This window comes from Aotus nancymaae, unplaced genomic scaffold, assembly GCF_030222135.1.
Source record: "Aotus nancymaae isolate 86718 unplaced genomic scaffold, 86718_ANA_hifiasm-v0.15.2.pri h1tg000062l, whole genome shotgun sequence".
Lineage (NCBI taxonomy): Eukaryota > Metazoa > Chordata > Mammalia > Primates > Aotidae > Aotus > Aotus nancymaae.
In genome coordinates this window covers 33835912-33850129 of record NW_026988476.1, presented here as the reverse complement: position 1 = coordinate 33850129, position 14218 = coordinate 33835912, and the positions used below count along the sequence as shown (strand labels likewise).

Here is a 14218-nt window from a genome sequence, read left to right as displayed (position 1 = left end):
TGGAAACATAACACCAGTCTCTGCCTTCATCTGCCATGCTGTCTTCCCAATGTGTCTACGCGTCTCTGTGTATTCATGCACTTGGTGTTCTCCTCTCTAATTCTGTCTTCTTTTCTTATAAGGACACCAGTTATACTGCAATAAGGCCCACCCTAATCCAGTATGACCTCGTTTTAACTTGATTACATCTGCAAAGATCCTATTCCCAAAATAAGATAACATTCAGACTTCAACATATTTGGTGATTTAGATTTCAACATATCCTTTTAGGGGATACAAATCAACCCCCCACATTTTGTGTCATCACTAAGAACTATTTTTCCCACAGCAAAAAATTTAAAACATAGTCCTTCCTCAAGGAACTTAAAATTTTGTTGAGAAAACAAAGTTCATACACAATAAACTATTAGTGAAAAATGAACAAAATAAGTTACTGAAGCTCAAACAATAAGTGTAAATTGTGTATAAAGAAGGAAAAGCATGGCCAGGCACAGTGCCTCATACCTGTAATCCCAGCACTTTGGGCAGCATAGGTGGGTGGATCACCTGAGGTCAGGAGTTCAAGACCAGCCTGGCCAATGTAGTGAACCCCTGCCTCTACTAAAAAAAAAAAAAAAATTGACCAGGCATGGTGATAGCTACTTGGGAGGCTCAGGCTGGAGAATCACTTACACCCAGGAGGTGGATGTAGCAGTGAGGCAAGATGGCGCCATTGCACTCCGGCCTGGGCAACAAGAGCGAAACTCCATCTCAAAAAAAAAAAGAGGAAAAAGCATGTTCTAGGTCAGAAGTCACAGAGGGCTTCATAGTAGACATAGATCAGAAGCTGGATAACGGACTGGTAGTATAGGTCGGGCATGGTGGCTCATGCCTGTAATCCCAGTACTTTGGGAGGTCAAGGTGGGTGGATTACGAGGTCAGGTGCCTGAGGCAGGAGAATCTCTTGAACATGGGAGGCAGAGGTTGCAGTGAGCCAAGATCACGTCACTACACTCCAGCCTGGGCAAAAGAGCAAGACTGTCTCAAAAAAAAAAGAAAGATTGGTAGAATAAATACACAGAAAAGAGGCAAGAAGCTAAGAGTGAAACAGCAGGAACAAAGGCATAGAAACGGGAATTAACATGATACAGAAAGGCAGGTGGGCAGGCAAAAGTAAACAACCAGCCTGAAATGAAAAACAATTTGGGTCAGGAGATAGTTGGAGACAAAGGGAGCTGGAGCCATTCTATGGAAGACCTTAAAGATGAGACAGCAGAATTCTAACCTGATAATACAGCCACTCTGAAAATAAGGTTTGAGGAAATTCAGGCTGGCTTCACAGGAGAACTGACTAAAAGAAATGGAGACCAAGGAAAGCAGACTGGTTAGGGATCTACTAAGTTCTCTATTCTGCAGTCAGAATGATGTTTTTTAAATTTGATCAAGTAACTTCTCAGCATGTCGAAGCACTCAATATGATATACTGAAGGAATCAAAGACAATACCCAAATTTCTAACCTCAGTCTTAAATAATGGTTGCATGGGCATCATTTATAGGGACCAAGAAGATACGAAAGGGGTATCATTTGAAGGAGTTACCAGTTTTGATTGATTTATGAATAATTTGAGGCAGCAATTACAGTTAAAGGCCAGATTATGGCTGGTGAGGCAGAGGCAAAAGCAGGAATTATCATGTGCAGCATATTAAAACTGTAGAAGGATGGTAACTCAAATTACAGAGGAACAGGCAAGCTCTACGGGGTCAGCTGAGACACCTATGGGAGGAGTCAACTAAGCCTAACTGGAAATGAACCAGGAAATTGAAAACAACAAAAAAAAGTCAGATGTTCAGGAGCCAAGGGTGAGGCAGGTAGACTACGGCTGGGACCCGATCTTGGGCAGGAACACAGACAGAGCCCCATCCTGGAAAAAAGACAGGACAGAAATAAGGAAATGGCTGTAGAATAACAATAGCTAACCCAACACTCAGGTAGTAGGCACTACTATTTTAAGAATAGTATTTTACTCAAACCTCTCAAGAATAAGAGAGGTTACTACTATATTCCAAAATATTCCCCCCAAAAAAATTTTTGTATAATACACTTCTCACCCTCCTTTCTGACACATGACCTTTTCCCCATTCAACTAAAGGCATATGCATTTAATTAAATAAATCAGACAAAACTGGTAACTCCTCCAAAAGACATCCCTTTTGTATCTTCTTGGTTCCTATAAATGATGCCCATGCAACCATTATTTAAGACTGAGGTTAGACATTTGGGTTTTGTATTTGATTCCTTCAGTATATCATATTGAGTGCTTCAACATGCTGAGGAGTTACTTGATTAAATTTAAAAAAACACCATTCTGACTGAAGAATAGAGAACTTAGTAGATTCCTAACTAGTCCCCTTTCCTTGGTCTCCACTTCTTTTAGTCAGTTCTCTTGTGAAGCCAGCCTAAATTTCTTCATACCTTATTTTCAGAGTGGCTGTATTACTCACTTACTACATCAGGGAGAATTACTGTTGTTAAAGGGAAAAAAAGTCATTTACTATTCAGCTTCAAACCTCAAAACTGGCTTATGTGTGTGTGTGTTTATAACAAAATGACAATTTTGAGAACTTTTCTTCTACATTCTAACAGCTCCTTCAATTTATCAAGAGCTTGACTTGGCCCACCTGGGCCACAGAGCTTCAGTATAAGCTATAGGTTGCAAGAAACCAAGTTTAGGAGCCAAGCACAGTGGTGCACACCTGTAGTTTCAGCTACTCCGAAGGCTTATACAGGAGGACCTTTGCTTGAGCCCAGGAATTCCTGGCTGTGGTGTGATGTGATATGATCACACCTATGAATAGCTACTGCATTCTAGCCTGGGCAATATAGTGAGATCCCATGTCTTCAAAAGAAAAAGAGAGAGAGACTAATAATCCAAGTTAACAGAAATGCCCTATATTGAGGAAAAAGAAATAAGGATTTTCTCATAGAAAGAGGAAATAAAAGGTTGTGTGTGTGTGTGTGTGTGTCTGTCTGTCTGTCTGATGGATCTCCCTTGTTCTAGGATGAACTGTGTTTCCCCCAGATTCACATATTGAAGCCCCAACCTCCAGGACCTCAGAATGTAACCGTATTTGGAGACAAGGTCTTTAGAGTGCTTAAGTTACAATGAGTCTAATCCAATATAACTCGTATCCTTATAAGAAGAGGAAAAGACCTCAGGGATATGTGCATACAACGAACTATCATGTCACAATAAAGCAGCAAGAAGGTTGCCATCTGCAAGCCAAGAAGAGAAGCCTCAGAGTAAAACAACTCTGTCGGCACCTTGGTCTTAGACTTCTAACCTTCAGAAATGTGAGAAAATAAATTTCTGCTGCTTAAGCCACCTAGTCTGTGGTACTTTGTTATGGCAGCCCTAGCAAACAAATATATTCCTCCAGGCTGAAATCCTTTAGAGGGAAGGTAAAAAATAAGAAAACTTTGAGGGAATCTCAGAAAAGCAGGGCTTGTTTCTTACTTTTTTTTTTTTTTAAGATGGAGTTTCACTCTTGTTGCCCAGGCTGGAGTGCAATGGCGTGATCTCAGCTTACCACAACCTCTGCTTCCCGGGTTCAAGCAACTCTCCTGCCTCAGTCTCCCAAGTAGCTGGGATTACAGGCATGCGCCACCACACACAGATAATTTTGTATTTTTAGTAGACATAGTATTTCTCCATGTTGGTCAGGCTGGTCTCAAATTCCTGACCTCAGGTGATCTGCCTGCCTCAGCCTCCCAAAGTGCTAGGATTACAGGCATCAGCCACCGTGCCTGGCTGTTTCTTACTTCTTTGGACAAGACAGGAGCAGCTTCAAGCTCCTTTAAAGAACTTCTATGTTCAAAGCCGAATGTGGTGGGTCAATCCTGTAATCCCAGCACTTTGGGAGGCCGAGGTGGGCAGATCACTTGAGGTCAGAGTTTCAAGACCAGCCTGGTCAACATAGTGAAACACCATCTCTACTAAAAAATAAAAAATTAGCTGGCCATGGTGGCTGAGCCTGTAGTCCCAGCTACTCAGGAGGATGAGGCAGAAGAATCGCTTGAGCCCAGTAGGTAGATGGGCAGTGAGCTGAGACCATGCCACTGCACTCCAGCCTGGGTAACAAAGTGGGGCTCCATCTCAAAAGGAAAAAAAAAAGAATTTCTATGTTTAGTTAGCCCAGGTAACTGATTGGAAGTGACAGAATGGCATAATAATGTGGAAGAAATTAAATATCACTTTTCTGATTCCTCTGGAGCAAGGATTCCCAGATTTCCAAAGATAACCTTATAGTAGCAATGAGCATATCTGCCATGCAGACCTGATTTATTTTTTATTTTTATTTTTTTAAGAAAGAGTTTTACTCTGTTTCCCAGGCTGGAATGCAGCGGCGTGATCTTGGCTCACTGCAACCTCTGCCTCCCAGGTTCAAGCGATTCTCTTGCCTCAGCCTCCCAAGTAGCTAGGATTACAGGCACCCACCACGACACCAAGCTAATTTTTTTTTTTTTGAGACAAAGTCTCACTGTCATCCAGACTGGAGTATAATGGTGCAATTTCGGCTCACTGTAACCTCTGCCTCCCAGGTTCAAGTGATTCTCCTGCCTCAGCCTCCCGAATAGCTGGGACTACAGGCATGTGCCACCACATCCAGCTAATGTTTGTATTTTTAGTAGAGACAGGGTATCACTATGCTGGCCAGGCTGGTCTCAAACTCCTGACCTCGTGATCTGCCCACCTTGATGTCCCAAAGTGCTGGGATTACAGGCATAAGTCATGGTGCCTGGCCTAATTTTCGTATTTTTTTTTTTAATTTTTCGTATTTTTAAGTAGAGATGGGGTTTCACCATGTTAGTCAGGCTGGTCTTGAATTCCTGACCTCAAGTGATCTGCCTGCCTCAGCCTCCCAAAGTGTTGGGATTACAGGTGTAAACCACTGTGCCCAGCCACAGCCCTTGGTTTCTAATGCCATTCTCCAATAAAAGGAACCAGGGCTCCTTGGAGAAATGGCTGACTCTAGGACTGGAGTAGGAAATATGTAAGATGACCTTAGAGCACCTTAAAGTACAAAAAGGAAGAAAGAAGTATGTCACACTAAAACTGGGCATAGGGTATGTGGAAATTCTCTGTACTTTCTGGCACTATAAAAGTAAAGAAGGAGCTGGGCGTGGTGGCTCACACCTGTAATTCCAGCACTTCGGGAGGCCGAGGTGGGTGGATCATGAAGTCAAGAGATCGAGACCATCCTGGCCAACATGGTGAAACCCCATCACTACTAAAAATACAAAAATTAGCTGGGCATGTTGGCGCGCACCTGTAGTCCCAGCTACTCAGGATGCTGAGGCAGAAGAACAGCCTCAACTGCAGAGGCGGAAGTTGCAGTGAGTCAAGATCACACCACTGCACTCCACTCTGGGTGACAAAGTGAAACTCCATCTCAAAAAAATAAATAAATAAAGTAAAGAGGGGATAAAGGAGTTAACTGAAGGAGTCTCCAACGGCCAGAGCTGGAACAATTTGAGCAACAAAAAAATAAACACATTGGATTATAAGCCGAAGTATAAAATAAATATCCACGAGTCCATAGTAAGTAAATGATTCAGCTAATAAATGAGGGAGAAGAGACAAATCCCCTGTGCAGAAGAATTCCATATAGTTTATGTTGATATTCTGCCCTTAAGGAGGAAGAGCATAACTACGCATTCATTAAATGAGGGTGAACATAATTATTTTCTTCTAAAGTGTACAATATGGAAAGAGTTTGTTTTTTTTTAAGAGTACTTTTTAGTGGAGAAGGCTGACAAGCACTATCTCATGCCAGGTGATCGAGGTTAACATCAATAGTGATAAATCATTTTGTAAAATGCACCCATGATATGATGTGTTGAAACTGGTAGTTTACTTCTGTGGTCTTTCTCCCAAAACCCATAATCCCAGTCTAATCCTGAGAAAAGACTCAGACAATTCCCAATTGAGGGACATTCTACAAAACACCTAATCAGTAATCCTTAAAACTGTCAAGATCATCAAAAACAAGAAAAGCTCTGAAAAACAAGGAAAGTCTGAAAAGAAGCTTAAGGAGACATAAATGTCTAAATATAACATAGTACCCTGGATGAGACATTGGAATTAAAAAAGGACAGCAGGAGAAAACTAAAGAAATCTGAATAAAGCATGGACTTTCACAGTAAGATATGAACACTGGTTCATTAATTGTGACAAATGCATCATATTTATGTAAGATGTTAATAACAGAGAAGACTGGGTATTGGGTACATAGAAACTCCCCGTACTATCTTTGCAATAATTTTCCAGATCTAAAACCGTTATGTGGCCAGGTATGGTGGCTCACACCTGCAATTCCAGCACTTTAGAAGGCCAAGGCAGGAGGATCACTTGAGGCCAGAAATCGGACACCAGCCTGGGCAGCATAATGAGACCCTCATCTCTACCAAAAAATAAAAAATTAGACCAGCATGGTGGCATGCACCTATAGTCCCAGCTACTTGGGAGGCCGAGGTGAGAGGACTGCTTGAGCCCAGGAGTTCAAGGCTGTAGTAAGCTGTGATCGCACCACTGCTCTCCAGCCTGGGTGACAGAGCAAGTCTCTGTCTCAAAACAAACAAAAAAACCGAAAAACTCTTTAGTTTAAAAGACAGAAACCAGGACAACCCTTTCTACTAAGCAGCACAGAGTCCTCTTTAACCCCAAGAACAGACATTCACAAGCAGCCCAACAAAGTTATTATAGCCAGCTCTCAAAATATGGAAGAAGTGGCACACCAGGTGTTATGGCACACACCTGGAATCCCAGCACTTTGTGAGCCCAAGGCAGGAGGATCACTTGAAGCCAAGAGTGAGACTGGACAACATAGCAACACCCTATTTCTACAAAACTAAAAAAAGAAAAATTTTTAAAAAATATACAGAACTGACATTCAAGTAAGAGAAGCAAACTTGTGAGTCAGCTGCATAGAATATTAACCAAACACTTATTAGTAGTTAAGACACCCAGGGCAGGTCCGGCATGGTGACTCGCACCTGTAATCCCAGCACTTTGGGAGGCCAAGGCAGGCGAATCACCTGAGGTCAGGAGTTCAAGACCAGCCTGACCAACATGGAGAAACCCCATTTCTACTAAAAATACAAAATTAGCTGGGCATGGTGGTGTGTGCACTAATCCCAGCTACTCAGGAAACCCCATCTCTACTAAAAATACAAAATTAGCCGGGTGTGGTGGCGCATGCCCTAATCCCAGCTATTCAAGAGGTTGAGGCAGGAGAATTGCTTGAACCTGGGAGGCAGAGGTTGTGGTGAGTCGAGATCACACCATTGCACTCTAGGTTGTGCAACAAGAGTGAAACTCTGTCTCAAAAAAAAAAAAAAAAAAAAAGATACCTACGGCAACATTTCCCAAACTAGTGTGCTTTGCTATTTGATTCTGTACCATAACAGGTAGGCCATGAAAATAGTAACCTGTGATCAAATAAACTAAATGAGACTGAATTAAACAAAACTGAATAGGCTTCTTTACTAATGATTTTCTTAGAGCTTTTATATTCTAGCAGGCATCATAAATTCCAAGAGGAGGATACACTAACATTTCCCTCCAAAACAGGTTTTCTTTTTTTTCTCCTTACCACCTATGAAATATTATAAGAAGAGAATTCTGTTTAACACCACTTTGAGGAATACTGCTCTCAAGGGAGAGCAAAGGCTCAAGAACAAAATCCCTTATTAGGTGGCTGGAAAGAAAAAATAAAACCAGCAAGGAATATAGTGAAGAAGATAGGACTGAAGAGTCCAATATCACAGAAGCAAGAAAGGAAATAGTTTCCAAATAGCTAGAGACAATCAACAGGCTCAAACTACTGAGAGATCAAATAGAGTAAGAATTAAAATGTTCTTTGGTTTTGACTAGGAAGACTGCTATTTGTGACCTTTAAGAGAATAGTTTCAGAAAAAGGGAGGAAAGAAAGATGGTAGACATTTTAAGATTAGGATGAGTATGAAAAAACAAGTAGATGGAACATTTGTAGACTATCGATGATTTGACTTTACCAATGAAAGTGAAAAAACAAATGGGTTGCTTGGGAGACAGCAATGTATATAAGTCTTTTGTTCTTTACTTAGAACAGGGGACATCCACATCCTGTTGAAGGTAAAAAGTAAAACAAACTGAAAGAGACTGACAGTTCAGTAGAGCTGGGCAAGGTGGTGCAGACCTGCAGTTCAGCTACTCAAGAGGCTGAAGCAGGAAGATCACTTGAGCTCAGAAGTTCAATGCTGTAGTGCATCATGCCTGTGAATAGCTACTGCACTCCAGCTTGGGCAACACAGTGAGATCCTGTCTCAAAAAAAAAAAAAAAAAAAGTCCAGTGGATGAAAAAATGTAATCAACAGTTATTAATTACTAGAAGAGACCTTCCTTTGAGACCAGACAGAAGAATGTGAATTGTAATGCTTAACCATTCCAAGTAGGAAGACCTTACTTTAATACTCCAAATTTTCAGGGATTTCTACCTACTCTGCCCAAGTTTTTCAGTCTTTAGAGCTCGGTATGTAGCACATACATAAATTTACTGATTCCCTGCCCCTGTCAGAGCATGTCTATGTTACGGTGAAGAGGAGGGGGTTATAGGGAAGCACTTAGCTGAGAGCCTTAATCTTCATGAAATAAGAAAGCAAGGTAGAGGCTGTCAACAGGAAAGTTAGAAGCTCGTGGACAGTTTAATTTATAATGACTCACCCTTAAGTGATTTTAATACACAAAGTAAAACTTGTAATTATAACCGGCATTTACACACAGAAATGTGAAGATTACCAAAGAAGTGTATAGAAAGAAAGGCATCTACTATCCTGCCCTGAAATATTCATAACTCTATTATACCTACAGAAGTTGCATAAGTCATAAACTATTACTATAGTTACCAATGAGATAATGAAAATAAAGACTATTCAGTAGCAAGTATGGTTACAGTTCAATTTTAAATTTTTTACTATTTAAAACTTTGTATAGTTTTCCGTCTGCATAAAACACCAACCCTAATAGCTACTTAGTCATACAAAATTTCATTCTATTTTCTTTCAATGAAGACACTGACAGGGCATTCTATTGCTTAAAACTTATTTTTGGCTGGGTGCGGTGGCTCACGCCTGTAGTTCCAGCACTTCGGGAGGCCGAGGCGGGCGGATCACGAGGTCAGGAGATGGACACCATCCTGGTAACACCATGAAAAACCGCCTCTACTAAAAATACAAAAAATTAGCCGGGCGTGGTGGCAGGGGCCTGTGGTCCCAGCTACTCCGGAGGCTGAGGCAGGAGAATCGTTTGAACCCGGGAGGCGGAGGTCGTGGTGAGCTGAGATTGCGCCACTGCACTCCAGCCTGGGCGAAAGAGTGAGACTTCGTCTCAAACAAACAAACAAACAAAAAAAACTTATTTTTAGATTCTAATCTTTTGGCTAATTTCATTAACAATTCAAATTGAGTAGATAATTATGGATCAACTATGTCCCAGACACAAGTGCGGCTCACATATAGCTCGAGGGTCCATCTATCAAAACATTTTGATCACAAAAAAGCAGTAATAGCTGATTATTTAGTTATTCAATATATCGCCCTATAGAGATTTAAAAAGTCACACAGCTTAAAAAATATATGGTGACTACCATAGGTAGAGGAGTCAGAGGCGGCTTCGTTCTTTAAATAACGAAATAAATATTGATCAATGTGTACGGAATAAGAATGAGACAACAATACCCACACCAAATCTGGCAGTCTCCAGATCTGTGTGTCTTTGAAGGTAAGGCAGCCACATAGGCCAGACGATTACTACTGCCAGCTCAGCAGCTGAGCTTAGAGAACAGGCGGCATCCGCACACAGGCCACTCTAGAGAACCAGAATTTAAAGTCAGTTTTGTCTGGCAGGGACCGGAGAACATGGCACTGATAAACCAGGAAAAGTCTGACAGAAACAGAGTTGTTGGGGGTGAAAGGAGCCTTCAGGACTGCAGTACTGTAAGGGATAGGGCAACCGCTACCGGATTAAACCCCCGCCCCAGACCTCGTAGAGAAAAGAAACGATGGGGGTTGAAATAGAACGGGGTCGTCCTTACCTTGTCATCCTCGCATCTCTTCCCCAGGCCCTCTCTGGCCTGCAGCCGGCTGCTGAGGCGGCCGTAGTCGGCCTCCTTCTGGTCGATCTGTTTCTTGTGCGTGTCCACCAACAGCAAGAGGTCAGAATTGCGCTTCTCCAGCCGCCCGCGGGCCACTTCGGTGCGCTGGACCTGGCCCTGCAGCTCGGCCACCTCCTCCTGAAGCAGGACGTGGCGGGAGGAGATGCTCCAGTAGTTGAAGGCGAGGACAACGATTACCACCAGCAGCACCACCAGCACCAGAGAGGGGAGGCGGCCAGCCCGCCGGTTGGCCCCGAAACCCACCATGGGGCCAAATCGGGGTGTACCCTAGGGGGCTTGCCGCAGACACCTGCAGGCAGAAGCTCAGGCCTCTGCTGGAGATGCCCGGGGGACACGGTCCCAGGCCGGCCGAGGGTGGAGGCGGGCTTATCTGTCCGCGGCGAGCCGGAGAAGGGGGCGGGGCCGCAAGCCGCAGGTCCCTCCCCGCCCCCCTCCTCAAATCAGACCAAAATGCGTTCCGGAGGCTTTGAACCCGACTCTGAACCTGCCCAAGGGAACCGGGAGAACCCAGCTGCCCGCGACCCCAACGCAGCACCTCACGGTTGGGAGGCGGGGAAAAAAGCCGGAAGGGGGCGGATTTACTCTGGCCCCACCCACTGGCTGGGGCCGAGTCGCCTAGTGGGCCATTTCCGAGTTTCCGCCGAGGCCATCTTCTCGCGAGAACGTTGCTTCCTCTCATCTCCTTGCAGTCCTTTCTCGCGATAGTTTTCTCCGTCGCAAAGGGTGTTGTTAAATTTGGCGGTCTTTGATGTCTCTGGTTTATGGGTCCGAATCCTTTCTGTTATTACCTACTAGATTCCCTTGAGTCAAGATCTAGGGAGTTCCTGTCCCACACTGGCCCTCGCGAAAATATTTGTCTGAGGACGTTTGGGGCTCCGACCGCGGAATAGAAAAAATAGGTGAGCTGCAGCCAGAAAGGGGCGACTAGAAAAGTCTTGTACTTGCTTCTGTAGAAGGGGAATTTCTCTTTTGTGCTAATAATGTGGAAAGAAAAGAAAACAAAAAGGCCGTAAAATAGCGATGTCCTAAACATTATGGAGAAAAGCGGGAGAAACAAAGCTTTAGGACTGAAAGGGGTGGTACCAGTCTCGTTTCCAAGGTTACTGCTTTCACGAACCGAAAGAATTTCACTCCAATTTTTAAACGCACTGCTGCTTTTGCCTCGGCTGGGCTTCCAAACAGAAAGTCCAGAAGCTGCCCTCGATGAATCGTAACTAATGCACTGTTAGTGACAGTCAACACATTCTGGGTTAGAAATAATAGCCCTAACAAATTGTTTTGCGCACTGTGTCTCAAATTATCTTCTCAATAACGCAGTTTTACAGATAAAGAATCCAAGACACAAAGATGTTTGGAAACTTTCTCATATCTGGTTTAAAATAGGCTTGAATTCACATCATGGGACTCTCAACACCATTGCTCTCTGCATATAGCAAGCTAACTATATGTTTAATGTGAATTTCAGTAATGTGGAAAAAGCCCCCGCCTCTTTTGCTTTTTCTGCATAATTCTTTTATCTGTGCATAGAAAAATAAAAAGTTACTGGCTCTAACTTGTTTAAGGAGAGGATGGGGTTGCCTTATTTTTCAGATCTCAGGTTCAAGAACTTGAAGAGTATAAAACCTCAAGAATGGAAAAACCTTGGTGTTTTTATTCAAATCCGAGTGATACAATTTTGAGGCAGGAAGACTTGTCATCTTTGAATAATTATTCTGTGCTTCCTATCCTCAAACATTATTTCCCAAAGTCCTGCAGTAGCGTAGAAGTATTATTGCTCCTTCAAAGAACAATGGTTACTCTCTCATAGATGCAGTACGCAACACCAAAATTATTAATACTTGGTTCACATCTAATTTCTTAGATCTTATGAAGCCAGACGTGAGTTCTGGCTTCATAAGATCTAAGAAATCCTTACCCCTCTCAGATGGCAAACAGACTTCGGCAAAGGAAGCAAGGCAAAAATGGGAAATGATTAACTATAACGAACCTTCCCATCTCTGTTTTTCTCAAATCATATTGGCCTTGCTCTACTCAACCAACAATCGAAAAGTATTCTAGGCTGGGTGCGGTGGCTCACGCCTGTAGTCCCCAGCTACTCCAGAGGCTGTGGCAGGAGAACCATGCCCAGAAAACAGACTGTGAGATGGAGATTAGTAATAGCAAGTATTTTTTAGGGAGCGTTCTTGGGTTTATCACCTGCAGAAGGGAAGGGAAAGAAAAGAGAGGTAAACAGGATGGGCAGAGGGAGAAGTTGGGCTGCTGGGAAGTTGTAGTGAAAGCTTCAGTCAACTTCATGTAGAGTATGAGCTATGATGACCCTTCAGAGTTGTCCTGGGTTGGAAGAGGGGTATAATCCCATGCCAACCAGGTTTTGGATAATGAAGGGGAAAGGCCAAACTGTAATCAATTAGTAACAGTGCCGTGTAAACCTGGGAGGCAGAGGTTGCAGTGAGCTGAGATCATGCCACTGCATTCCAGCCTGGTGGCAAAGCGAGTCTCTGTCTCAAAAAAAAAAAAAAATTAGCAGAATTTGGTAGTGTATGCTTGTACTCCCAGCTACTTGGGAGGCTGAGTTGGGAGGATCCCTTGAGCCCAGGAGTTCAAGGCTGCAGTGAGCAGTGATCATGCCACTGCACTTTAAGAGACAGAGCAAGACCCTGTCTCTAAAAAAAATTAAATAAGTAAAATTACTAGTGAATCTGCTTTAACATTTTTTTATATGTAGATATATATATATATTCTTTCTTTATATATTTTTTAAATCAATAGATACTTTTTGGGCATGGTGGTTCACGCCTGTAATCCCAGCACTTTGGGAGGAGGCTGAAGTGAGTGGATCACCTGAGAAGTTCAAGACCAGCCTGGTCAACATGGTGAAACCCCGTCTCTACTAAAAATACAAAAATTAGCTGGGCAGGCAGGTGGTTCACAAGGCCAGGAGTTCAAGACCAGCCTGGCCAGCATAGTGAAACCCCATCTACTTAAAAAAAAAAAAAAAAAAAGGCAAAAAATTAGCAGGCGTGGTGGCACGTGCCTATAATCCCAGCTACTCAAGGAGGCTGAGGCAGGAGAATTGCTTGAACCCGGCAGGTGGAGGTTGCAGTGAGCTGAGATGACGCCATTGTGCTCCAGCCTGGGCAACGAGAGTGAAACTTTGTCTCAAAAAAAAAAAAAAAAAATAGATGCTAAACTTACAATTACTATCACGTGGTAATCTGTACAGTTTTTGACATTAAAAAAGAAGTTTGAAGAGTCAAAAGATTAAGCTCAGAGCATTGTCACAGCCTGTTGTCCCAGCTACTCGGGAGCCCAAGACAAAAGGATGACCTGAGCCCAGGAGCTGAACACTGCAGTGCTCTATGATCGTGACTGTGATTAGTCACTGCACTCCAGCCTGGGCAACATAATAAGATTCATCTCTAAAAAAAAAAAAAAAGGAAAAAAAGGTTGGTAATCTCTGGCCTATAGGACTACATTCTTTATAAGACTATAACCCTCGGTGGCTCACACCTGTAATCCCAGCACGTTGGGAGGCCAAGGCAGGTGGATCACGAGGTCAAGAGATCGAAACCATCCTGGTCAACATGGTGAAACCCCGTCTCTACTAAAAATACAAAAAATTAGCTGGGCACAGTGGTGTGTGCCTGTAATCCCAGCTACTCAGGAGGCTGAGGCAGGAGAATTGCCTGAACCCAGGAGGCGGAGGTTGCGGTGAGCTGAGATTGCACCATTGCACTCCAGCCTGGGTAACAAGAGCGAAACTCTGTCTCAAAAAAAAAAAAAAGACTATAACCCTGCCTCTACCAACCTCCATAGCCTTATTTTTTCTTCCTATCACTTATGCCCTAACCCTAGGATAATTGTGTTTTCTAGGCTATATTATGTCTCTGGCTTTTTGGAATGCTTCTCTTATTTTCTTTCATCTTTCACTGTCATTTATTCATGAATTTATTTATTCTTAATAAAAATGATACAAATTTTTCACATACCTACATGACTGCAACTATACTGTTAACATAATATGTA

General features: G+C 42.9%; 1 protein-coding gene across 6 annotated transcripts in view; it reads right to left on the bottom strand.

The window, feature by feature from the left end:
• Nucleotides 1–10746, bottom strand: part of GOLM2 (golgi membrane protein 2) — a 126503-nt gene extending 115757 nt beyond the window's left edge. For 2 of the 6 annotated variants that reach the window (XM_012442279.2, XM_012442280.2), the window contains exon 1: nt 10112–10746. In XM_012442279.2, coding sequence (XP_012297702.1) covers nt 10112–10438 — 327 coding nt within the window. In that variant the 5' untranslated portion in view covers nt 10439–10746. The remainder of the gene's footprint in view (nt 1–10111) is intronic. The other 4 variants (XM_064365999.1, XM_064366002.1, XM_064366000.1 and 1 more) reach the window with 3 other exon arrangements.
• Nucleotides 10747–14218: the final 3472 nt, after the last annotated feature.